This window comes from Bombina bombina, chromosome 6, assembly GCF_027579735.1.
Source record: "Bombina bombina isolate aBomBom1 chromosome 6, aBomBom1.pri, whole genome shotgun sequence".
Lineage (NCBI taxonomy): Eukaryota > Metazoa > Chordata > Amphibia > Anura > Bombinatoridae > Bombina > Bombina bombina.
In genome coordinates this window covers 289,513,124-289,540,312 of record NC_069504.1, presented here as the reverse complement: position 1 = coordinate 289,540,312, position 27,189 = coordinate 289,513,124, and the positions used below count along the sequence as shown (strand labels likewise).

Below are 27,189 nucleotides of genomic sequence, written 5' to 3'. Positions count from 1 at the left end.
GAGCAAAATTGATCAAATTCCTTAAATGACAGTTTCAGGAATGGGAAAAAAATGCCAGTGAACAAGCTTCTAGCAACCAGAAGCAATAAATAATGAGACTTAAATAATGTGGAGACAAAAATGACGCCCATATTTTTTAGCGCCAAAAAAGACGCCCACATTATTTGGCGCCTAAATGCTTTTGGCGCCAAAAATGACGCCACATCCGGAACGCCGACATTTTTGACGCAAAATAACGTCAAAAAATGACGCAACTTCCGGCGACATGTATGACGCCGGAAACGGAAAAGAATTTTTGCGCCAAAAAAGTCCGCGCCAAGAACGACGCAATAAAATGAAGCATTTTCAGCCCCCGCGAGCCTAACAGCCCACAGGGAAAAAAGTCAAATTTTTGAGGTAAGAAAAAATATGATAATTCAATGCATAATCCCAAATATGAAACTGACTGTCTGGAAATAAGGAAAGTTGAACATTCTGAGTCAAGGCAAATAAATGTTTGAATACATATATTTAGAACTTTATAAATAAAGTGCCCAACCATAGCTTAGAGTGTCACAGAAAATAAGACTTACTTACCCCAGGACACTCATCTACATGTTTGTAGAAAGCCAAACCAGTACTGAAACGAGAATCAGTAGAGGAAATGGTAAATATAAGAGTATATCGTCGATCTGAAAAGGGAGGTAAGAGATGAATCTCTACGACCGATAACAGAGAACCTTATGAAATAGACCCCGTAGAAGGAGATCACTGCATTCAATAGGCAATACTCTCTTCACATCCCTCTGACATTCACTGCACGCTGAGAGGAAAACCGGGCTCCAACTTGCTGCGGAGCGCATATCAACGTAGAATCTAGCACAAACTTACTTCACCACCTCCCTTGGAGGCAAAGTTTGTAAAACTGATTTGTGGGTGTGGTGAGGGGTGTATTTATAGGCATTTTAAGGTTTGGGAAACTTTGCCCCTCCTGGTAGGAATGTATATCCCATACGTCACTAGCTCATGGACTCTTGTTAATTACATGAAAGAAAAACGTTTTAAAATAAAACCGTTACTGTCACTTTAAATTTTAAACTGAACACACTTTATTACTGCAATTGCGAAAAAGTATGAAGGAATTGTTCAAAATTCACCAAAATTTCACCACAGTGTCTTAAAGCCTTAAAAGTATTGCACACCAAATTTGGAAGCTTTAACCCTTAAAATAACGGAACCGGAGCCGTTTTTATATTTAACCCCTTTACAGTCCCTGGTATCTGCTTTGCTGAGACCCAACCAAGCCCAAAGGGGAATACGATACCAAATGACGCCTTCAGAAAGTCTTTTCTATGTATCAGAGCTCCTCACACATGCATCTGCATGTCATGCTTCTCAAAAACAAGTGCGCAATACAGGCGCGAAAATGAGACTCTGCCTATGATTAGGGAAAGCCCCTAGAGAATAAGGTGTCCAATACAGTGCCTGCCGGTTATTTTACAAAATTCCCAAGATTAAAATAATTCCTCAAGGCTATGGAGTATAAAATATGTTTATATATGAATCGATTTAGCCCAGAAAATGTCTACAGTCTTAAAAAGCCCTTGTGAAGCCCTTATTTACTGTCTGTAATAAAAATGGCTTACCGGATCCCATAGGGAAAATGACAGCTTCCAGCATTACATCGTCTTGTTAGAATGTGTCATACCTCAAGCAGCAAAGGTCTGCTCACTGTTCCCCCAACTGAAGTTAATTCCTCTCAACAGTCCTGTGTGGAACAGCCATCGATTTTAGTAACGGTTGCTAAAATCATTTTCCTCTTACAAACAGAAATCTTCATCTCTTTTCTGTTTCAGAGTAAATAGTACATACCAGCACTATTTTAAAATAACAAACTCTTGATTGAATAATAAAAACTACAGTTAAACACTAAAAAACTCTAAGCCATCTCCGTGGAGATGTTGCCTGTACAACGGCAAAGAGAATGACTGGGGAAGGCGGAGCCTAGGAGGGATCATGTGACCAGCTTTGCTGGGCTCTTTGCCATTTCCTGTTGGGGAAGAGAATATCCCACAAGTAAGGATGACGCCGTGGACCGGACACACCTATGTTGGAGAAATGTACTATTATCTATATGGAAAATGTCCAACTCTTAATGATACATGGAGATACCTTCATCCACAAAAAAAAAAAAAGATTAGACTTTTTTCTCACATCCCCCAAAAAATTACTCTAGGCTAGATTACATTATGGTAGATAGATCATCTCGCTCTATCATTTGTCACTAATGCCCACATAAAACACACAACCTGGTCAGACAACTCTATGACCACATGGTCCATGCCTTTAAAAAGTTTCAATTGGAGGCTAGATTAGTCTATTCTCCTAGACCATAAAAATAGACAAAACCTTGAAAAACAGATATCTTTTTTGAAATTAACAATAACCAAGAAGTAAAAGTTATATGAGAGGCAAATTCATAAAATTGAAAGCACAAAAAAACAAACAGGACAGACTAGAATACTCCACCCTTGCCCAAAAAATAGTAGATCTGGATTACTTGCATAAAAGACAACCCGCTGATGAAAATATATTAACACAGCTAAATAATTACAGAGATCGCATTAATAAGTTACTTCACATCAAAGCACAGCGACAACACCTATTTTACCCAGCAAAGATTTTATAATGAACGTAACAAAGCAGGCAGAATGCTAGCAAAAACTATAAAAAAACAAAATGTATGCTTACCTGATAAATTTATTTATTTCTAGACAGTGTGTCCACGGAATCATCAATTACTGTTGGGAATATCACTCCTGGCCAGCAGGAGGAGAGCACCACAGCAAAGCTGTTATATGTCACTTCCCTTCCCACAATCCCCAGTCATTCAACTAAAAGGAAAAAGAGAGAAAGGAAATAACACAAGGTGCAGAGGTGCCCGAGGTTTAGATAAAAAAAAAACTGTCTGAAATTAAGGGCGGGCTGTGGACTCACTGTGTCTAGAAAGAAAGACATTTATCAGGTAAGCATACATTTTGATTTCTTTCTTAAGACACGGTGAGTCCAGGGAATCATCAATTACTGTTGGGAATCAATACCTATGCTAGAGGACACCGATGATTAGGGAGGGACAAGACAGACAACCCAAACAGAAGGCACCACTCGCCTGCAAAACCCTTTCTCCCAAAAAAACCTCAGCCAAGGCAAAAGAATCAAATTTGTAAAATTTGGACAGGGTATGCAGAGAAGACCAAGTTACAGCCTTGCAAATCCGTTCCACAGAAGCTTCACTTTTGAAAACCCAAGAAGAAGAGACAGTTCTAATGGAATGAGCTGTAATTCTCTCAGGAGACTGCTGCCCAGCAGTCTCATTAAAAAAAAAAAAAAAACAATTATACTTCTCAACCAGAGAGAAAGAGAAGTAGCAGAAGCTTTCTGACCTTCACGTTTACCAGAGAAACAAACAGGGCAGAATACTGGCTAAAATCCTTAGTCACCTGTAAATAAAATTTTAAAGCACGCACAACCTCCAAGCTGTGCAACAAACGTTCTTCAGAAAAGAAGAACTATGTCAAAGATAAGGAACAACAATTTCCTGAGTAAAATTTCTGTCCGAAACCACTTTAGGAAAGAACCTTAGTATGAAGAACCGCCTCATCGGCATGAAAGGTAAGATAAGCCGAATCACACTGCAAAGCTGAGAGTTCAGACACTCTCGGAGCAGAGGAGATAGCAAAAAGAAACCAGACCTTCCAAGATAACTTAAACGGACACTGAACCCAAAGTTTTTCTTCAGATAGAGCATGCAATTTAAGCAACTTTCTAATTTACTCCTATTATCAATTTTTCTTCGTTCTCTTGCTATCGTTATTTGAAAAATAAGGCATCTAAGCTTCTTCTTTTGGTTCAGAACTCTGGACATCACTTTTTATTGGTGGATGAATTTATCCACCAATCAGCAAGAACAACCCAGGTTGTTCACCAAAAATGGGCCGGCATTTAAACTTACATTCTAGCATTTCAAATAAAGATACTAAGAGAACGAAGAAAATTTGATAATAGGAGTAAATTAGAAAGTTGCTTAAAATGTAATGCTCTATCTAAATCATGAAAGAAAAAAACAGAATTTATGCTTACCTGATAAATTTCTCTCTCTTGCGGTGTATTCAGTCCACGGATTCATCCTTACTTGTGGGATATTCTCAATCCCTACAGGAAGTGGCAAAGAGAGCACACAGCAAAGCTGTCCATATAGCTCCCCTCAGGCTCCGCCCCCCCAGTCATTCGACCGACGGTTAGGAGAAAAAGGAGAACCATAGGGTGCAGTGGTGACTGTAGTAATTAAATTTGAACCTGACTTAAATGTCAGGGCGGGCCGTGGACTGAATACACCGTAAGAGAAAGAAATTTATCAGGTAAGCATAAATTCTGTTTTCTCTTACTTGGTGTATTCAGTCCACGGATTCATCCGTACTTGTGGGATACCAATACCAAAGCAATAGGACACGGATGAAGGGAGGGAACAAGTCAGGTCACCTAAACGGAAGGCACCACTGCTTGCAAAACCTTTCTCCCAAAAATAGCCTCCGAAGAAGCAAAAGTATCGAATTTGTAAAATTTGGCAAATGTATGCAGTGAAGACCAAGTCGCTGCCTTACAAATCTGTTCAACAGAAGCCTTATTCTTGAAAGCCCATGTGGAAGCCACAGCTCTGGTAGAATGAGCTGTGATTCGTTCAGGAGGCTGCTGTCCAGCAGTCTCATAAGGCAATCGGATGATGCTTTTCAGCCAAAAGTAAAGAGAGGTAGCTGTTGCTTTCTGACCTCTCCTCTTACCAGAATAGACAACAAACAAGGATGATGTTTGTCTGAAATCTTTAGTTGCTTTTAAATAGAATTTTAAAGCACGAACCACATCAAGATTGTGTAAAAGTCGTTCCTCCCTAGAAACTGGATTAGGACACAGAGAAGGAACAATAATTTCCTGGTTAATATTCTTATTAGAAACCACTTTTGGAAGAAAACCAGGTTTGGTACGCAAAACAACCTTATCTGCATGGAACACCAGATAGGGTGAATCACACTGCAAAGCAGACAATTCAGAGACTCTTCGAGCAGAAGAAATGGCTACTAAAAACAAAACTTTCCAAGATAATAACTTAATATCTATGGAATGTAAAGGTTCAAACGGAACCCCTTGAAGAACTGAAAGAACCAAATTTAGACTCCAAGGAGGAGCCACAGGCTTGTAAACAGGCTTGATTCTAACAAGGGCCTGTGCAAATACCTGAACGTCTGGTACAGCTGCCAGGCGCTTATGTAACAGAATAGACAGAGCAGATATCTGTCCCTTTAAGGAACTGGCTGACAGACCTTTCTCCAATCCTTCTTGGAGAAAAGCCAGTATCCTTGGAATCCTAACCTTACTCCACGAGTAACCCTTGGATTCACACCAACTAAGATATTTCCCCCATATCTTATGGTAAATTTTCCTTGTGACAGGCTTTCTGGCCTGTATCAAAATTTCTATAACTGATTCAGAGAAACCACGCTTAGCTAGTCCAAGCAGTCAGTTGCAGAGAAACTAGATTTGGATGCTTGAAAGGACCTTGAATTAGAAGATCCTGCCTCGATGGCAGTTTCCATGGTGGGACCGATGACATGTCCACTAGGTCTGCATACCAAGTCCTGCGTGGCCACGCAGGCACTATCAGGATTACCGAAGCCTTCTCCTGTTTGATTCTGGCTATTAGCCGAGGGAGAAGAGGAAACGGTGGAAAGACATAAGCTAGACTGAATGACCAAGGCGCTATTAAAGCATCTATCAATGCCGCCTTGGGATCCCTGGATCTGGATCCGTAAAGGGGAAGTTTGGTGTTCTGACGGGACGCCATCAGATCCAATTCGGGAATACCCCATAGCTGGGTCAGCTGAACAAAAACCTCCGGGTGGAGTTCCCACTCCCCCGGATGAAAAGTCTGACAACTTCGAAAATCCGCCTCCCAGTTGTCTACCCCTGGTATGTGAATTGCAGATAGATGGCAGGAGTGATCCTCCGCCCATTTGATGATCCTGGATACTTCCTTCATCGCTAGGGAACTCTTTGTTCCTCCCTGATGATTGATGTACGCTACAGTCGTGATGTTGTCCGACTGAAATCTGATGAATTTGGCCTCCGCTAGTTGAGGCCATGCTTGGAGCGTGTTGAATATCGCTCTCAGCTCCAAAATGTTTATTGGGAGAAGAGATTCTTCCCGAGACCATGTACCCTGAGCCTTCAGGGAGTCCCAGACCGCACCCCAGCCTAACAGACTGGCGTCGGTCGTGACAATGATCCACTCCGGTCTGCGGAAACTCATTCCCTGAGACAGGTGAACTTGAGACAACCACCAGAGAAGAGAGTCTCTGGTTTTCTGGTCCATTTGTATTCAAGGAGATAAATCTGCGTAATCCCCATTCCACTGCTTGAGCATGCACAGTTGCAGTGGTCTGAGATGAATTCGGGCAAAAGGGACTATGTCCATTGCCGCCACCATTAAACCAATTACCTCCATGCACTGAGCCACAGAAGGCTGAGGAATGGAATGAAGAGCTTGGCAGGTGTTCATCAGTTTGGACTTCCTGACCTCTGTCAGAAAAATTTTCATTTCTACCGAGTCTATTAATGTTCCCAGGAAGGGAACCCTTGTAAGCGGGGACAGAGAACTTTTTTCTACGTTCACCTTCCACCCGTGAGACCTTAGAAAGGCCAGAATTTGTTTAGAATCTTTAGATCCAGGATTGGCCTGAAAGTTCCCTCCTTTTTCAGAACTACGAACAGGTTTGAGTAAAAGCCCAGTCCTTGTTCTGCAATTGGAACTGGGTGTATTACTCCCATTTTTAGGAGATCTTCTACACAGCGTAAGAACGCCTGTTTCTTTGTTTGGTCTGAAGACAAACGAGAACTGTGGAACCTTCCCCTTGAGGGAGAATCCTTGAATTCTAGAAGGTACCCCTGAGCAACTATTTCTAATGCCCAGGGATCCGGAACGTCTCTTGCCCAAGCCTGAGCAAAGAGAGAAAGTCTGCCCCCTACTAGATCCGATCCCGGATCGGGGGCTACCCCTTCATGCTGTCTTGGTAGCAGGAGCAGGCTTCTTGGCCTGTTTACCCTTATTCCAGCCCTGCAGGGGTTTCCAGGTTGCTTTGGGCTGGGAAGTGTTATCTTGCTTTGCGACAGCAGAGGTTGCAGCTGGTCCGCTCCTGAAGTTGCGAAAGGAGCGAAAATTAGCCTTGTTTTTGGCCTTAAACGGCCTATCTTGTGGAAGGGCATGACCCTTGCCCCCAGTGATATCTGAAATAATTTCTTTCAGCTCTGGGCCGAAAAGGGTCTTCCCCTTGAAGGGAATATTTAACAGTTTTGTTTTGGACGACACATCCGCCGACCATGATTTGAGCCAAAGCGCTCTTCGTGCCATGATGGCAAAACCTGAGTTTTTCGCCGCTAGTTTAGCTAACTGGAAAGCGGCATCAGTGATAAAAGAATTAGCCAGCTTTAGAGCATGAATTCTATCCATGACCTCATCATATGAAGTCTCCCTCTGGAGCGAATCCTCCAGGGCCTCGAACCAAAAAGCCGTTGCAGTAGTTACAGGAATTATGCAGGCAATTGGTTGAAGTAGAAAACCTTGCTGAACAAAAATTTTCTTCAGCAATCCTTCCAATTTTTTATCCATAGGATCTTTGAAAGCACAACTGTCCTCTATTGGTATAGTTGTACGCTTAGCAAGTGTTGAAACTGCCCCCTCCACCTTAGGGACCGTCTGCCACTCGTCCCGCCTGGGGTCATTTATGGGGAACATTTTCTTAAAGATAGGGGGGGGAACAAAGGGTACACCTGGTCTCTCCCACTCCCTAGTCACAATATCTGCCACCCTCTTTGGGATCGGAAATGCCTCAGTGTATACGGGGACCTCTAAAAACCTGTCCATCTTACACAATTTTTCTGGGACCACCATGGGGTCACAATCATCCAGCGTAGCTAAAACCTCCTTAAGCAGTACGCGGAGGTGTTCCAGCTTAAATTTAAACGCTAAGGAATCTGAATCTGCCCGATGAGAAACTTTTCCTGTATCAGAAATTTCTCCCTCAGACAGACCTTCCCTCACAGCTACTTCTGAGTTTTGTGAGGGTACTACAGATAAATTATCCACAGCGTCTGATTGCTCATCCTCTGTATTTAAAACTGAGCTATCGCGCTTTCTTGGAAAAACTGGCAGTTTGGATAAAAATGCTGCAAGGGAATTATCCATCACTGCTGCTAATTGTTGTAAAGTAATAGGGGCCAATGCGCTAGAGGTACTAGGCATCGCTTGCACGGGCGTAACTGGTGTCGACACATGGGGAGAGGAAGAAGGACTATCCTCATTACCCTCTGTTAAAGAATCATCTTGGGCTACATTTTTTAAGTGTCATTGGACGGTCTTTAAAATGCTTTGATGTTTTAGCACACTTTACACATAAATGCAATGGGGGTACCGCCATGGCTTTCAAACATAAAGAACAAGGTATATCTGAAGTCTCAGACATGTTTGACAGACTTATACAGCACTACAATACAGAAAAAAATCACTTTTTGAAAAAACGTTACTGTGTCTTTAAATAATAAAAAGCACACACTTTTTTTTCCAAATCACCAAAAAACATCCGATCTTTATGAAAATTTCAACACATGATCCCAATGCTTTGAAATGATTGCACACAAATTTTTAAATCAATTAACCCCTTATTGACCAAACCGGAGCAAATTGCAGTAAACAACCGGTTTCACACACTACAGCACAGTGCCACAGTCTTTGCTGCGGCCCTACCTCCCCTTAGGGTTATTTGTAGCAGAAATATAAGCCTCCTTGATGTCCTCCTGCACTCTCAGGACTCTACACATGAAGCTGCATGAGCTATCTTGAAAATCAACTGCGCAACTGAGGCGCAAAAATGAGGCCCCCTCCCCCTTCAGTCCAGAGATATGGGGCCTTCCTAAGTCAGACTAGGCGTCTGATAATATGCCAGGCGAAATAACAACCCCAAAAAGTGTTTACAACGTTTCAAACACTTAAATAAATATAATATTCCATCAATAAAATAATCGATTTAGCCCATCACAGTGTCTACCAGTATTTAAGCCCATAACTGAAGCTATCCTTCTATACTGTGTTTCAGAAAATGCCTTACCTTCCCTCATGGGGATCTCTGTCAGTCTTCTAGCATTACCAGGTCTTGTTAGAAATAAATGACTGAGCATACCTTAAGCAGTTAAGCCTGCAAACTGTTCCCCCCAACTGAAGTTCTCCGGTACTCAACAGTCCTGTGTGGGAACAGCAATGGATTTTAGATACAACATGCTAAAATCTTTTTCCTCTCAGCAGAAATCTTCATCACTTTCTGCCTCAGAGTAAATAGTACAAACCGGCACTATTTTAAAATAACAAACTCTTGATTGAAGAAATAAAAACTACAAATCTAACACCACAAACTCTTTACCCTCCCGTGGAGATGCTACTTGTTTGAGCGGCAAAGAGAATGACTGGGTGGGCTTTGCTGTGTGCTCTCTTTGCCACTTCCTGTAGGGATTGAGAATATCCCACAAGTAAGGATGAATCCGTGGACTGAATACACCAAGTAAGAGAAAATTGGGTTTAGTGTCCCTTTAATATCCATGGAAAGCAATGGCTCAAACGGAGCTTGCTGCAAAACTTTAAGAACAAAAGTTAAAACTCCCAGGAGGAACAACAGACTTAAACACAGGCCTAATTCCAAGGCCTGACAAAAAAAATTGCACATCTGGTACGTCCGCCAGACGCTTATGCAGCAAGAAAAGATAATACAGAAATTTGACCTTTCAGAGAACTGACTGACAAAACTCCAGACCTTCCAGTAGAAAGGACAAAATCCTGACCCTATTCCTAGAGTAGCCTATGGATTCACACCATAAGAACATTTACTCCATATCTTATGGTAAATGTTTCAAGTAACAGACCACAAGCCAGAAACATGGTCTCAATGACCAACTCAGAAAACCCACGCCTTCTGAGAAATGATATTTGGGAAAAGACCCTGAATTAATAGGTCCTTCCTCAGAGGAAATCTCCAAGGTGAGAGACAAAATCTCCACTAGGCATGCAAACTCAATGCTGCAAGGCCACGCAGTAGCTATAAGAATTAGTGATGCTCTCTCCTGTTTAACACGAGCAATAACTTGTGGAAGAATGCAAATGGAGAAAACAGGGATGTCAGATTGAAATCCCAGGAAAAGCCACCAGAACATCTATCAGAACGGTCTGTGGATCACAAGACCTTGAACCATATCTTGGAAGCTTGGCATTCTGCCGAAACGTCCTCAAAAGCCAACTCCGGAAACCCCCCATTTGAGGGTTTACTTGGAGAACACCTCCGGATGGAGAGTCCCGCACCCCGGAAGAAATACCTGTCTGTTCTGAAATCCGATTCTCAGTTGTTCACCCATGGAAAGGGGATGACAAACATCAATCAAGAGCTTCTGCCCACAGACAATCCAAGTCACCTCCTATAACTAAGGAACTCCGAGTTCCTCTGGATTAAATAATGTCCATACACCACATAGGTTAACTGGATACTGGAGTGGTGGGATCCGAACCCACGCCTCCAAGGAGACTGGAAGTTTAATCCAGTGCCTTAGACAGCACGACCACTGATGTAAGTAACTGAGGCGACCTTGTCTGACTGGAACAAAGCTAAAGGACGATTGAGGCCAAGCCTTCAAAACATTGCGAATCTCTTTCAACTCCACAATTCCCAGTTGTTGATGTTAAGGAGGAAAGCAGACACTTCCATGCCTTAGATAAGTCCCAGACTGCATCCAAGCACAGCAGGCTGGCGTCCGTGGTCCCATCACCTAGGAATGTCTCTGGAAGCACGCGCCCTGAGACAGATACTCCTGAAAAACCACCACGGGAGAAAGTCTGTTGATGATTGATCTAGATCTTTCTCCTGAGACAGATCCAAATGATCGCCATTGTATGGAAAATAGCAAAAAGGGGAATGATGTCCATGGAAACCGTCAGACCAATTCCCTCTATACATGGAGTCACTGAAAAGTGAATAGAAAATCAACTGCAGCTAGATTCAAAATCTCAACCCTCTGGTTGCAAAATGGTTAAGCTATCAACCGAACCATTAGAGCTTTCTGTTGGCCAGATAGTAGACAGCAGAGAGAGGAAACTGAATAAATCCTTGATTAGCTGACCTCTGATAGAATCTTCTCCTAGATAGAGAATCTATTAAGGTCCTCCAAAAAAAATCACCCTTGTGGATGGAACAAGGGAACTCGGCTCCAGATTCATTTTGCATCCATGATAAGAAGATTGGACAAGATCTCCTGAAAGAGAGTTTGCTCAAAGGAAGGATGACACCTGAACCATATGTTGTCCAGAAAGCACCCTTGCAATACCAAAAGACCTAAAAGTCTCTCAGAAGACGAAACTTCAAAACTTGAAAAGATCCCGATCATAAGAACAAAATACGCATCCTTCAGGTCTATGTTCGTTAGGAATAGGCCCACTTGCAGCAAAGGAGAATGGATACTACTCTGAAGGGCAGAACCTGAGAAACTTGAAGAAAATACCTAGATCCCGTTCCCAGACTGGAACTATCACTCCCAGAAAAGGTCCTGAACCCAGTTCAAGGAATGCTTCTCATCATACCTGGATTGCAGATACTCCAAAAGGAGAAATCTACCCCTTGGAGGAATCTTAGAAGGGACTAAATTTGGTTGGCTTCCCAAAGACATGACTGACCCTGCAGAACTAGGAAAAGGAAAATTTCCTTTGGTCTACTCTCTGAACGTGTGGTATTTCCTGCGTAAAGTCAGAGGATAATTTTGCAAGACCAAGTCCCAACAAGGTCTCATGATCATCCTTGAAAAGAAACGCCAGAAGCTTGGATTAGGAAGAAACATAAAATAAGAACCTGCAACTGCAGAAGTAGAAAGCCTAGGCTGTACCACTAAGCCGCAGGTAAGCTTCTCAGCTGATTTCCAAGATTTCAGCCACAAGCCCGACTGGCTAGCACAGCAAGTCTAATAAGACAAGGCATTGCTCTATATGAACAATTAAACATCCAGCTTCTTATCCATGGATCTGTAAAGGAGCACCTACCCTCCATAGGGATCGAAGTTCTCTGAGCCATAGCAGAAAAACTCCCTTCTAATGAAGGCACTGTGCCAATTAATGGACCAAAACTTCACCTCCTTCTTGCACCGAAGGCAAAGAGAATGACTGGGGATTGTGGGAAGGGAAGTGACATATAGCAGCTTTGCTGTGGTGCTCTTTGCCTCCTCCTGCTGGCCAGGAGTGATATTCACAACAGTAATTGATGATTCCGTGGACTCACCGTGTCTTAAGAAAGAAAACAAAAAACTTTAAAACTTATGTGCATTCACTAAATAATAATAATGGACTTCCTACTGAAGACAAAACAAATATTGCAAATCTATTTTAACAGTTCTACCATAAACTGTACAATCTCCTTCTGGATAGAGATGAGGAGACACATATAAATTTATGTGAACAATACCTACATGCAATCCCTGTTCCAACTATACCTTTAGAATTAAAAAACAAGCACACCCAACCAATTTCAGAGAAGGAAATTAGAGATGCCATAAAAAATCTAAAACCTAATAAGTCGCCAGGCCCAGACGGTTTTACCGGATTATACCACAAAACGTTCATAAATCAGATTGCTCCTCACCTTACAGCGTTATTTAATAATATCCCACAATTAAAGGGACACTCAATCAAAATTAAACTTTCATGATTCAGATAGAGCATGCCATTTTAAACAACTTTCCAATTTACTTTCATTATCTAAATGTGCACAGTCTTTTTATATTTAAACTTTTTGAGTCACCAGCTCCTACTGAGCATGTGCAAGAATAAGTGTGTATGCATTTGTGAATGGCTGATTTCTGTCACATGGTATGTGTATGCATTTGTGAATGGCCGATGGCTGTCACATGGTACAGGGGGAGTGGAAAAAGACATAACTTTTAAAATTGTCAGAAAAAAAATCTACTACTCATTTGAAGTTCAGACTAAATGTTACTTTATTGTCTTGTTATCTTGCATTTGTTGATTATGCAAATCTACTGTGTTGACTGGTCCTTTAATCCACTTCCCAGACATTATGCTGCAAGCGCATGTATCTGTCTTGCCTAAACCTGGTAAGACCCATAATACTCCTGCTAATTTTAGGCTGTACATGGCTAAGCATATGAACTACATTCTCCCACATAAAATCCATCAGGATCAGGTTGGGTTTGTGCCGCAGAAAGAGGCTAAAGATAACACCATTAAGGTATTAGATTTATTGGAATACACTTCTTTTAGGAAAAAACAAGCCATGTGTTTGTCCACAGATGCAGAGAAGGCATTTGATCGCTTAGATGGGACCTTCTTGCAAACTACTCTCTCTAGCTTTATTGAACAAATTATGGCTTTATACCAAAACCCAACAGCTCAAATTAAAGTTAATGGATGTCTATCTGAACCATTCGAAATTTGCAATGGGTCCAGACAAGGATGTCCCTTATCACCTTTACTGTTCATCTTATCATTAGAACCTTTAGCTATTAAAATTAGACTTAAACCTCACATTAAAGGAATACAAATTAGAGATCAATACTACAAATTAGCAATGTTCTCAGATGATGTCCTAATGACACTTACAGACCCATTGTTGTCCCTCCAAGGTACTAGACAAACTGACACAATATGGCCAAGCTTCTAACTTCTCTGTTAATCTCAGAATGACTTCCTATCAACACCCCTCCTAAAGTAATAAGTGATATAGTGCAAATTAGCCCATTTCAAATCCAAAAAAAATCTCTAAAATATCTAGGCCTACATATTACCCCTGACGCAATACTATTACGTAAACTTATTTATCGCAAATTGGTGGAATACTCTCAACAACTCACCTTAGAATGGCTTCGAAATATCTTTCATGGATTGTTAGTCAAAATGACTCTTCTACCCAAAGCACTTTATTTATTACAAACTCTGCCAGTCACACAGGACTTTTACATATTACAAAAAAGTATAAATTATTACATTTGGAGACGCAGGCCTCTGAGAATATCTAAACAGATACTATATAAATTAATAACAGATGAAGGACTGGGAGTACCAGACCTTCTGGCATACAAACAAGGCATATCTCTACAAAGGGTAGTAGAGTGACCAACTTATACATCGGATTCCTTGAAAAGATGGGTACAGTTAGAAACGCACCTATCAGACACTACACAATTAGGGAGCCTAATTTACATTCAATTGTAAACAAGACATGGTTAGAATGGAAGCAGCTAAGTAGCAAACAACCTACAATAACAACCAAATATTCCCCACTTACACCTCTACTTAATTTAACAGAATAACCAGCAGGCTCAGGAGTTCAAATAGGAACACCAATTAAATACCCACATTATATTCCCATATACCTTGTAACCCACAAAGGCAGACCTTTGCCAAAGAATCAAACTGAGCATTGAAATAATAGTTATTTAAAACCCTGGATTAGATATCACCAGATTTTATTTGCACGCACAAATTTAAAAATAACTTAACACGTGACCTCACAATCTTTCAGCAAATATGCACAACAACCACACCACGAAAAAAACTTATATCTACCCTAAATAAATTGATAATGAATGGTAGAAATTCTAATATCCCAGAATATGTCAGGGGATGGGAGAGAGAACTAGGAACACAGACCTCTGGAAAATCTTGGAAAGCAAGATTTAAAGCATTAACTAAATCTGCACATTCAGCCAAAGCCTTAGAGATAAATAGGGCTGCACGTTTTTTGGCGGTTGTGGTTTTAAACCTCGATTAACCGCCATGGTATAAAAACAGCGAGTGTATGTGATTTTTAGCCCCGCCCCCTATGACATAAAGGAGGGGGCTCATATAGTAGCCCCCTGCTGCCGAGTGTCTATCTCTCCCTGAACAAGCACGTTCCCTTCCCTCTCACTATGGCTGTCTGTACTAGAGCTTCTAAGTTTGGACAACTTTCTGCATGATCACTGGGTGCATGTACAGGCTGAGCTAATGGGAAAGCCTAACCCTGAAATCGGAAACCAGAACCCTATGGAGCACTCAATGGGCTCCGTAATTATGAATCAGAATTAACCCCATCCTTGCACAGCATTTGCTTCCTTTAGTGCTCTCCCCTGTTCCCACTTATGTACACTCCTGTCAGAGTATCCAGGGGATAGGCTATGTCATTTGCCTTTCTTCAGCGCACACCTTAGTTAATAGGGAGTGAGCCTGGCTGCTTACGTAGAAAGTGGGTGAGGCCACTTTCTACGTGGGTGAGGCCACTTTCTACATGGGATAGAACACTGACCAGGAAGTCAATCGAGGGCGGAGTGACGGCGATGTCAATAGAAAAAGTAATAATTAAAAAAAATATAAATTTTACAATTAATTTTTTGTTTTTAAAAGTTAGCGATTTCATATATTAGCGCATAGGCTACATATATGAATGATCCGAGCGCTGCAACTTTACCTTTACTTTAAAGTGGAATCTTGGGAATTTGAAAATGTCACTGTTTGTTTTGTTCTAATTTATTTCTGACAAACAGACCCCAACAAAGGTATTTAAAGCAGCTGCTATACAATTAACATTTTCTGCACTGTGTGAAAGATCTTAGCACTGAAATGTATGTTTAACAGTTATTTTTTTTAAATCGCGATTAAATCGCAATCGCGATTTTTTGGGTCCAAAAATTTTAATTTCTTCCTATATAACCCAGCCCTAGAGACAAACATTAAAGTTATGATGCAATGGTACTTAACCACAGCTAGAATTAAATATATGTTCCCAACAGCGAATGATAGATGTTGGAGAGAATGCGGAACAAGAGGAGATCCCCTTCATATTTGGTGGTAATGTGATAAAATAAAACCTTTTTGGGACATAGCATTAATTAAGTACTACAACTACAATTACAACTAATACCAGATATATCACTATTAAAACGAGAAGCCTAACATATCTTGCAAAATTAAGACACCTTTTTCAAATTCTACTTAATTCAGCAAAACAGCTGATTCCCAGAATGTGCAAATCACCAAATATTCCTACAGAAGCAGAATGAAGGAAGTTGGTAGAAATCACTTTACTAATGGAAAGATTTCACTATTTCAAGGTTGGGAAAATAGATCTATTCCATGACATGATTTTTTATTGGGAATCTTTCACAAAAACGTTGATGGGTTTCGGATAGACAGCCTGATATAATCCATTATACTATAGTCTATAAGAGAAAACATATAATTGAGATAAGAGTGAATAGAAAAAACTTAAATTATGCTTACCTGATAATTTTCTTTTCTTCAGATGGAAAGAGTCCACAGCTGCAATCAATACTTTTGGGAATTTAGAACCTGGCCACCAGAAGGAGGCAAAGACACCCAAGCCTAAGGCTTAAATACTCCTCCCACTTCCCTCAATCCCCAGTCATTCTGCTGAGGAACAAGGAACAGTAGAAGAAACATCAGGGTGAAAAGGTGCCAGAAGGACAAAAATAACAGACTCCCCACAGAAAAAATACGGGCGGGGAGCTGTGGACTCTTTCCATCTGAAGAAGAAAAAATTATCAGGTAAGCATAATTTAAGTTTTTCTTTATAAATGGAAAGAGTCCACAGCTGCATTCATTACTTTGGGGAAAACAAAACCGAAGCTATAGAGGACACTGAATGCAAAAACGGGAGGGTACAAGAGGCGGCCCATTCTGAGGGCACCTGGCCTGAAAACCCCTACCCAACAAAATCCCACTTCGTCCAAAGTCGAGAACAACCTTGAAAAAAAGGAAAAGGTCCAAGGACACTGACCCACAGATAGTCCACAGCCTTGCTAGAGACCACAGGAACTCAACAGCCTGCAAGAGACAACGTCCCCAGCAGTCGATCTCCAAACAACACACCCCTTACTAAAGAAAGGGAATAAACTACAGTATTCTTCCACAAAGAAGAAAAAGGCCTGGAGAAAACATGATTGTACTTGTAAAGCACAGCTAATTCCCCTTAAGGGACTCAAGGCGCCGCTCATTTTATCAACCTCGAAAAGGAGGAAAGGCTGAGTAGACCTCGCCGGGGATTGAACTTGCAACCCTCGGTTTGCTACAGTGCTTTAGTATGCCGAGCTAGCTTCCAGCTAGCATAAGGAACTCCAGAAAAAAACCCTAAAAAGGGCACAACGAGTTCTAAATAAAAACACAGAGCAAAAACCTGAGAAACCGAGTCAGGCTAACAGAGACCTAACCAGTCTCATAGAAACAAGGGGAGGCAATGCCCAGACCCCAGAAATACAGAAACCACGGTATAAGGCCGGGAGTCTGAAAGAGAGAGGATCCTCCCCAAACACAATGCAACCGCACTTTAGAAAGCAACTGAAGACGAAGGTCCCCAAGTCGCAAAAAGGTATCTCAGAACACCAAAATATTCAGAACGAAACCTCATGCAGCAAGCTCAGATAGGTCTGACGAACAACACCTGAAGCAAAAACACTGCACGCTGCAGTCATCTAAACATGACTCTGAAACTTAAATACTTGCAGGGCAAGTAGAAAGCAGCTGAAGATAGGATCCTTCAGATTGCCAAGTATCCACTAACCAGCGGATAACGTTGCAGGCTATCTAAGAGCTGCCAGTCCTTCCCACAAATCTTGAATGTGGAGAAAGGAGAAACCTCAAAAAGGTTTACTGTACCTCGAATGCTCCGGGGACAAAATAGCAGAGAAACAGATCTCAGATCCTGCTCCAACACCAGACCAGCCCAAGTGACAGACATGTCTGATAGACAGGGGGACAGAAGACTCCAACCACAAGCCCCCAGGGAATGGAAGAAAAAAGGGGGGACTCACCCACCCCAACAGAGCTCGGGGTGCCAACCCAATCCGCTCCTTCCAAAAAAGGCACTCACAAGGAGAACCCCCTAGGACCTGGAACAGAGAAAAGTGCAATAGATCCGTAGGAAGACCTGTTACAACTTTCTTAGACAGTCTCTACGTAGAGAGTCCAATTTCCACAGGTGGAACAGAGCCCACAGAGCAGCAGATGCTGCCCCTTACAGAAATAAGGATCCCACCTCCTCCTACACAGGGTAGAACAAGGACCCTCCAGAGAGAGGAAACCCCAACTCATAAGGAAGATAAACTATCCCCTCCAAGGGGAAAGGCACAGATAAGAACAGCGTACATGTCGACAAGACATGAAGCCATAGTATGATCAAAACACGGACCGAATGAAAAATCATCCAGACACCACTGCTGTCCCAACAGAGAAAGAAACTCCCCATAGATGAGCACACTATGTGCGAAGGACAAGTCAGGCATTAAAGTTTATAACCAGTACCCAAAGGTGGATGAGAACTCTGGACTACCTGCTTGCAAGCCCAATGAGCTAGCCCCTGTGTCGCAACATAGAGTCCCTGAAAAAAACTGGGTCGTCCCGAACCAGTCCATCGGATCATAAGTCTTCAGACATCCAAGAAGGATCCAGGACAAGAACTCCAGACCCGGGACCCAGAATCGTCCTAGAACGAACGACACCCTTAGGGAACACAAGATTCCCCGTCTGAAGCATTCAGACCTCACAGGGGAAGAGAACCGGGAAACCTGGAGAACAGGTACAGGACTCACTCGTAATTCCAAGCCCAAAGGGAAGAGAACACCCTTAGCCGGAGGTCAACACCCCCCCAGCTAGGTACTAGGCCGCGACAAAGTCACGCAATTTCTCTAGAGCCCAAAGGCCCCAAAGGGCAGCACTAAGGGAAATGAAAACGAGAACAGAGTCACCCGAAAGAGAGTAATAGATAGGCTAGTCTTCCGAAAAGGCCGTGTCACTAGGCCTTATGTTCCAAAATAGCCGTGAGCCGAAGCAACACTACCCCCCTGTTCAATAATCCCCCTCAGGAGATATTAACCCTTGATTCCTAGAAACAAAAAGGAGCCTCAATGAGACCCTACGTTAAAGTTATCCCCGAAAGGTTGTAGCCCCTCTCGGATAAACAGTTGAAATTACAATACATCCATGATGAAAGTAAAATGAAACTATCTTACCGGAATCTACGCCGTGGAAAAGGAACACGGCCCTTCAAGTGTGAGAGATAGTAGCGTCACCTCTGCCATGGACTTGAGAGAAAAAAAGCAGGCAGCAAAACTCGTCAACGCTGATTGCTTGTGGTGCTGTTAATATGAGTCAGGATGGTTTCGCAGAAAGACTCTCCCTGCATCTCCGGACTCTAACTTTCACCCATGCTCTCACTGAGAGACTGACAGGACTACATAAAACTCCTGTCCCATGCCGAAGATTACTACCCTCCATAATAGACTATCAAATACTTCTGACCCTTCTCTGCCACGAAAGGCAAAGAATGACTGGGGGATGAGGGGGAGGAGTATTTAAGCCTTTGGCTGGGGTGTCTTTGCCTCCTACTGGTGGCCAGGTTCTAAGTTCCAAAAAGTAACCAATGCAGTTGTGGACTCTTTCCATTTATGAAGAAAAGCAAAAATAAAGAGTCAAAATAACTTATATTAACAAACAGAACCAGACAGTCTGTTCTATGTTATATTTCTATGTTTAGTATTATTGTTTTATGTTAAATTGTTTATAATTGGTTTTGGAAACCAATTGGAACTATTATTGAAAGAAACAATTGTCTGATAGAATTTCCATTCAAGTATTGTATTATACAAATAAGAAGGACAAACAGACAAGTTTAATTACAGGATGAGAACCATAAATAATTTACAACATAGACTATGAGAACAAGATTGAGTTATGTATATCACATGTATATGTTTGTACATTTATTCTTTAATGCATTTTGATTTACCCAATAAAAAAAAAAAAAAAAAAAATCCACTCAATTAAAAGAAGAAAATCATCTTTTGCATGTTGTGATACTTATATACAAAATATAGAGACATAAGTAGAAATAATAATCAGGGTCCTAAGCTGAAGGACAGATATAGCAATAAATATGACAAAAGAAAAACGTTTTCTAGTAATAGGTTTACTAGAAACAACTACTGCGCTGCTCCAACAGGCAGCTTAATATATGTAGTACCTTACAGGAAAATGTTCATGCTTCTCTGACCAGCAATGCGTTTCAGCTTTGCACAGCTTGACAAAGGCTGTGCAAAGCCGAAACGCGTTGCTCTTTTTTTGGACCATTTGGGCTTCTGTAGTTTGATCGCATGGTGAGGAGAGTCTGTCAGAGAAGCGTAAACATTTTCCTGTGATTTGCACAGACACGCAAGTACGGTCTTGGAAATCTGAGGATCAGCAACCTATAACCGGTGTAAGGAATACACCTTATATTACCAAACTTTATTCTTCCTGTAAAAGGAGTTTTCTCTGTCTGCTTAAACCAACAGCAAAACTATTGTGCTCCTATCTGGGCTTCTTATGCTTTTTACTGACCTGCTTTCTGCAAACTGAACCTCTGAAGCTTTCTCTGCAAATCAACCATTTCGCTTATGACACTATGGACTCTTTAACCTTTTGACTTCTTATTTTATTGTATGTATATGTGAGATGTTTTTATGAAATGCTTTATGTGATTTCTATTAAATATTTTTCTTTTTTTGCCATTCTGCTGGATATTATTTATTTGCTCTTTATTGTGCTATTTTATTTTGCCATTTTACTAAGGTACTACATATATTAAGCTGCTTGTTGGAGCAGCGCAGTAGTTGTTTCTAGTAAACCTATTACTAGAAAACATTTTGTCTTTTGTGCTATTTATCTATAAGGGATTGGGAATCCTTATATATTAGCTACTGCTTTGTATGAGTTTCTTTTAACCAGTGCTGTGACATTGCTTGTTTCCTGTAGCAATAAATATGAGCAAATTAGCGAGGCAAGAAAAAGATTAAATTCTGAGCTGCCAAAAAAGACAAACCAATGAGCTGAGTATAGTAAGAAACAGTGGAGCACGCTAGGTAGAGTCGGTTGTGTGACTCGATAGTTCAAAGGGGCCAATAAAAACAGAATTTATGCTTACCTGATAAATTATTTACTTTCCTGGCCAGGTGTTGAATTTGCAACAGTAATAAATGAATTTGTGCACTCTCCATGCCATTGTAAAGAAAACTAAGCCAGAGAGCTGGTGTACGTTATTGCGTAAATTGAATGTGCATAACAGCGCTAGCGTTGAGAAGAAATACAATTTTGATTTAAAAAAATGTGCCAAAGTATTTCTATGTAAGGGAATTATAAGGATATCAGCAAAAAAAAATAAATAATAAAAGTGTTCTTCAAAATAAAAAACATTTCGCTAAGAGGATTTTAAGGCACAAATAAAATATCTCCCATAAAAAGCTAGACTGTATGAATATTGTCTAAAGTATAATGGTGGTAATGTCTATATGGCACAGTGTCCCCTGGTTATGATGTACCTGCTAATGGCTTGTGGGCTATGTGAGTGCATGTATCTATTCACTTACCTAGAGATGCACCCACTCTACTGTAGTTACCAGCTGCAGTAATAGACTACTTCCAGTAGAGAGTCCACAAAGTGCGGTGTACGACACAGCAGAGAATATATGTAAAGAGTATATCTACAACCCAACAGGAGGTGGCTAAGAGACCAGTACTCGCGACAGCTGTGGAAGGCTTGTGACTAACTCCTCACTGGGAGTAATTGAGTCACTACCTAATATTCCAATCTCCCCTCTATTTCTCAATATCAGCTCTTTGAGGGGAAAATGAGCCTTAAATCGGTCTGAGGACCACTCTCAACAAAGAATCTGGACCACCTCAATTCTTTACCTTCCTCTTGTGAAGGCCAAGACAAGACTGGAAAACCAGACAGGTGAGAGGGATTAAATGCCCATGGAGCTTTGGAAATCTTAGCCTCCGCCAGGAGTAATATCATGTGGACTCTCACCACCTTATGAAAGAAATTACCCCTGTAGTCAGGAATTTTAACAGGTCAACTGATTATACCTTATAAGGATATTAAGCGAACACCTGACTATAAAATCAATAGAAATATTCAAATAGTAGAATATAGAACTTTAAGTGGAAAGAAAGTAACCAGTTTAAAGTGAAAATACTTTGAGTTGTAGCTCTTTAAAAGGAAAGAAATCATAAAACTGAATGTAAATAGGAGCATTTCAATTTTAAATATAATCATTTTTGCAAAATACTTCCATTAAAAAAAATGCCTTTAGTAAAAGTTGCTGTTTTTCAGTGGCATATGCACATATAAATCACTGCTGAGGTGCTGGAATACTGGGCCCTCACAAAATATGTGCTTATATTGCTGTTTTACTAGAAGCATTTTTGCCAATGGAAGAAAATTGCAAAAATGCTTCTATTTCAAACTAAAAAGTACTTGTTGCTTATTTCATTTTAGACCCGTCTATCCCTTTAAGATGTACAAGTTGAAGACATGAAAAATGAATGTCAAACTCACCTAAAATCTAATAGACAAATCCTTTCAGCATCACATAGTATCAGTCTGTTGACTAGGTAATGCTTATTTACTTGCTTAAACGGGTTTATTCCAAAAATTATGGGATGTCGCTAGACTACTGGAATTAAACCCTTGGATCATTTACATTGTGTGTATTACTTTCCAAAACAATTAGAATAGCTTTACCTGTTCCTGTAGTTTGTGGTTTTTTTCTTGTAACTGGTTAAGGACTGCAGTTTCTCCTTCGCCTGCTTGAATTTTGGCATACAAGTCTTCCCTTTCTTTTTCAAGAAGAGATATATTTTTTTTGCTCTTCTCTAATAAGGCCTCAAGATTCTGAATTTTTTGATCCTTATCCCCAATCTGGCGTAATACTTGTTCAAGGTCATTCTAAAAGGGAAATGAAATGCTGTAACTTATAAGTGACCTGTGAAAATTTAAACAGTTCGTTGTTCTCAACTGTACACATTTAAAAGTTAAATACTGATGTGTAAAGCATTCCCTAACTCAGGCATGATACACTCTGCCCCTACCACAATCCTGCTTGGCTTTATCAGGTGCAATTGTAGTGCTTAAAAGGGACACTAAAGTAAAAAATGTAACTTGCATGATACAGTTGCATTAGGTTTTAAGAGACTTTCCAAATTACTTCCATTATGAAATCAACTGCTCATTTAAAATTCAGAGTAGGTCCCTTTGAATTCTCTTTATTATAATTCTATTGCATGTATTGGTCCTTTAACCCTTTGAGTGCTAATGACGGCTTTGAGCCGTCACAGAGTTTGCCACTCTTGTGCTAATGACGGCTCAGAACCGTCACTAGCACTCTCCCACCTTAAAGGGAGATCTGGGTGCTCCCACCCGCTCCTACCCTGGTGATCGTGCCTGTAGAAAGACAGGCATTGCCAGGGCTTCCCGTTTTGTGTGGTGACATCACACGCAATAATGTGATGACGTCACCGCGCAACTTTATTTATACTTAACAATGTTAAGTATAGGAGCAGGGGGCATGCTGCTTAGAAGCCTGTATCTCAGGCATCTAAGCAGCTACAGACCCCCAAGACCCACCATTGGAAAGGTAATCGCCTAAGCTTTCCAACAATGTAAGTCTTGGGGGTCTGGGAAAAAAAGTTAAAAACAAATGTGTTCAAAAAATTAAAAAAAAAAACTTAAAAAATCTTAGCACCCAGGTGGGAAAGTGCTTAGCACTCAAAGGGTTAAAAAATGATATTTCTAATGAATCCATACTATGATCCGCAATAAACCTTTAACTGTCTAAACATATGGCTTAACAAAAACAATAAACTTTAATTTTTCTTAACATGCCTTAAAATTTGTAAAAATGTACCATGGTCAACAGAGAATTATCACCAATGTGGGCACAGTTGCCACCTCTCCCCTAACCTAATGGTTTAATGTTTAAAATATATATTTTTTCCCATTACTCACAAAACAAAGAATAGAAAAAATGAATAAACTTAAAATATGAATTACAGATTGGATACACAAAAAAGCAATACCATGTTCAGACAGTTGTTCTTACTCACTCGCAAATATTGTCCATAGACATGAACTAAGCAACATGTGATATCAGTTATGTCAAGACAATGGATAGTGGATGTAAAAATCCACCAAAACCAATTAAAAGAACATTGTGTTTTGTAGACTCCAGCAAATAAACAGGCCGTTGAAGTCAGACACAGAAGCAATTCTAAGAGTTGGAGCTGGAGTCTGTAAAAATGTACCGACTCTGACCTCATAACACTATTTTCTGGAGAAATCAAAGTCAAACAATTTCCATCAAGCATATTAAAACAGCAGCTGTTTTGATTTTGAAACTAACAGGTAGAGCACAATATTTAAAACAAGAAAACTATATACGCAAAACAGATATTTACTCCCCTCTGGATGTTAGAACCGCTGCCTTCCCAAGGGCTGTTCAATCAATATGTATATGTACAAGGAGGCGCAGGTTCACCAAAGGTTCCAAACAATTCACTGGAATGTACTCCACAGCTTCTCCAAAGTGAAAAGATATAGCACTGCAATGTTGTATCCATACACCATAATACAAAGTGTAGATACTCACAGTATAGATTGGGATAAACGGCTCCTCATGTGTAAAAGGAGGTGCAGGTTCACCAAAGGTTCCAATTGATTCACTGGGGTATATTCCACAGCTTAGTACAGATTGGGATAAACGGCTCCTCATGTGGTCAAATAATAGTCTCACAAGCTTTTTCATAAAAGGCAGTTTTATTAGCTCAACGCGTTCCAACGGTTAATACCGTCTTTTTCAAGAGCATTCACAAATAATTTTGCTTTACAAACATAGCATACCTTACCGCAGCACAGGCGGTCTTAAATACAGAGTAAAAAACGCTACCCGCTATCGCATTGGCTGGGGACGGGTTTACACACGTTACATAAAAATACTAATTAAAAAGGCATGAATAGCTGGACCAATGCAGGTTATATACATTGAGAGTGTACTTTACAGCGGCACATGCAATTATTGCAACAGATGCTTTACTATGAGGGTGTGCCATTGGTTTCAAACCATAGAAATTCTTTTGTTTTATTTTGATAGGATGTTTTTCATTATGATGACAGATTGTACACTGAGCTCAAATACAAACTATCATGTATAATATATACATACACACACACTATATATATATATATACACACACACACATACACACACACACATACATAAATAATGATGTTGGTTATATATCTCAACTTGTTCAGCTTAATTGCCAAATAGTTGTGATTTATTTCGTACTATGTGGGTATATAAGAAGAAGATCTATTTTACTATTGATTACAGCCAGATGAAACAGCATTGATTTGCTGAGAAAGGCATTGCTAATTGTTTTGTAAATAAGATTTTACTATATACCCTTTGTTCTTTTATCAACCCCTGGTGGGCCTGCTTCCATTTCTGTTGCCCGATATTTTGTGGATTGAGATACAGATCGTACTGATATATCTGTATGGAGGCGGAGGTATCTGGTGACATCACTCGCCATTCCTGAGGCGATACACGGCCTCCTTTCATGGAGGAAAGTCAACCACTCCTCTGAGTTTCTGCTCTGATAACTCGAACCGAGATCCGGCACTGACGGGGCAGAGTGAGCTGGATCGCTCAGACATTCCTGTTACACACGCACTACAAGTGGTGCTCTTTAACACGTCAGTGGAACTGGATCTAATCGATATATGCAAGGTTTACTTAGACATTATTATTACCTTATGAGGCGCCCCTCTTTTGTCTCTTATTGTCTTGAAGCTTTTCGGATCACCAGGACCATTACAGGAGTGCAGCCCTAGGATTGTTCTACTAAAGGTATATGAAACCCAAATCTTTTCTTTCATGATTCTGATAGAGTATAGATTCTACTAGGATTGTTCTACTAAAGGGATTTAAAACCCAAATCTTTTCTTTCATGATTCAGATAGAGCATAGAATTTTAAAAACTTTACAATTTACTTCTATTATCAAATTTGCTTTCTTCTCTGGGTATTCTTTGTGGAAGGAACATCAATGCATTACTGGGAGCTCGCTGAACACAATGAGAATAGGCATATAAGTGCAGCCACCATTGCTGCTTCCGAGTCTACCTAGGTATTCTTTTCAACAAAGCATACCAATAGAACAAAGAAATCAGATCATAGAAATTAATTGGAAAGTTGCGTAAAATCGTATGCTCCATCTGAATCGTGAAAGAAAAATCCAGGGTTTTGCGTCAAAATTAAACGTTAATGATTAAGATAGAGCATGCAATTTTAAGCAACGTTCTAATTTACTCCTATTAGCAATTTGTCTTAGTTGTCTTGGTATCTTTATTTGAAAAAGCATGAATGTATGCATAAGAGCCGGACCATTTTTGGTTCAGTAGCTGGGTAGCACATTCTGATTGGTGCCTAAATGTAGCCACCAATCAGCAAGTGCTACCCAGGTACTAAACCAAAAATGGGCCGGCTCCTATGCTTATATTCAAATAAAGATAGCAAGAGAACGAAGAAAAATTGATTATAGGAGTAAATTAGAAAGTTGCTTAACATTAACTGCTCTATCTGAATCATGAAAGTTTAATTTTGATTAGACTATTCCTTTAAGGGCATTATAGTATTCAATTTATTGGTGTATTTTGATATATTTTTATTTCTGCTACATGTGTCATTTTGGTGCGCCTTCCGATTGATAGTTTTATCAATCATATATATTTCTACTGCAAATGAATCTCTTTCTAAAACCTTTATTAATCTGGGCTTTCTATTAAAGGGACATTAAACACTAAATAAATGCTAGATAGAATAAAGCATTCAAAGAAAAGATTAGTCTGGGAATAACATGTAGATTTATTTTTCAAAGTTTCATTAGTTGTTTAAATATTGGCAAAATAAGTGTAAAGTTTTAGTGTCTATAAAACAATGAGAGCTGCTATGTTGTAACTTAGGTTACCTTCTCTGCTGTGGCCAATTAGGGACAGTTATAAATAGGTCACTAGAGTGTGCAGCCAATAGCTGTGTGGAATACAACCATGTTCTGCACTTCCATTTCTAACAGGAACTGAGAAAAGCTCACAATTTCAGAATGGATTTACAGGAAAGGGGGACAAAAAAATAATGAAAGTATATTGCAGAGTTTTCTTTACATATACACGATTTATCATTTTATATTACCATCTCA

General features: G+C 40.3%; 1 protein-coding gene across 1 annotated transcript in view; it reads right to left on the bottom strand.

Moving 5' to 3' along the window:
• Positions 1–27,189, bottom strand: part of EEA1 (early endosome antigen 1) — a 643,459-nt gene that overhangs the window by 396,341 nt on the left and 219,929 nt on the right. The window contains exon 14 of the mRNA XM_053719231.1: positions 22,677–22,880. Within this exon, the coding sequence (XP_053575206.1) occupies positions 22,677–22,880 (204 nt within the window). The remainder of the gene's footprint in view (positions 1–22,676; positions 22,881–27,189) is intronic.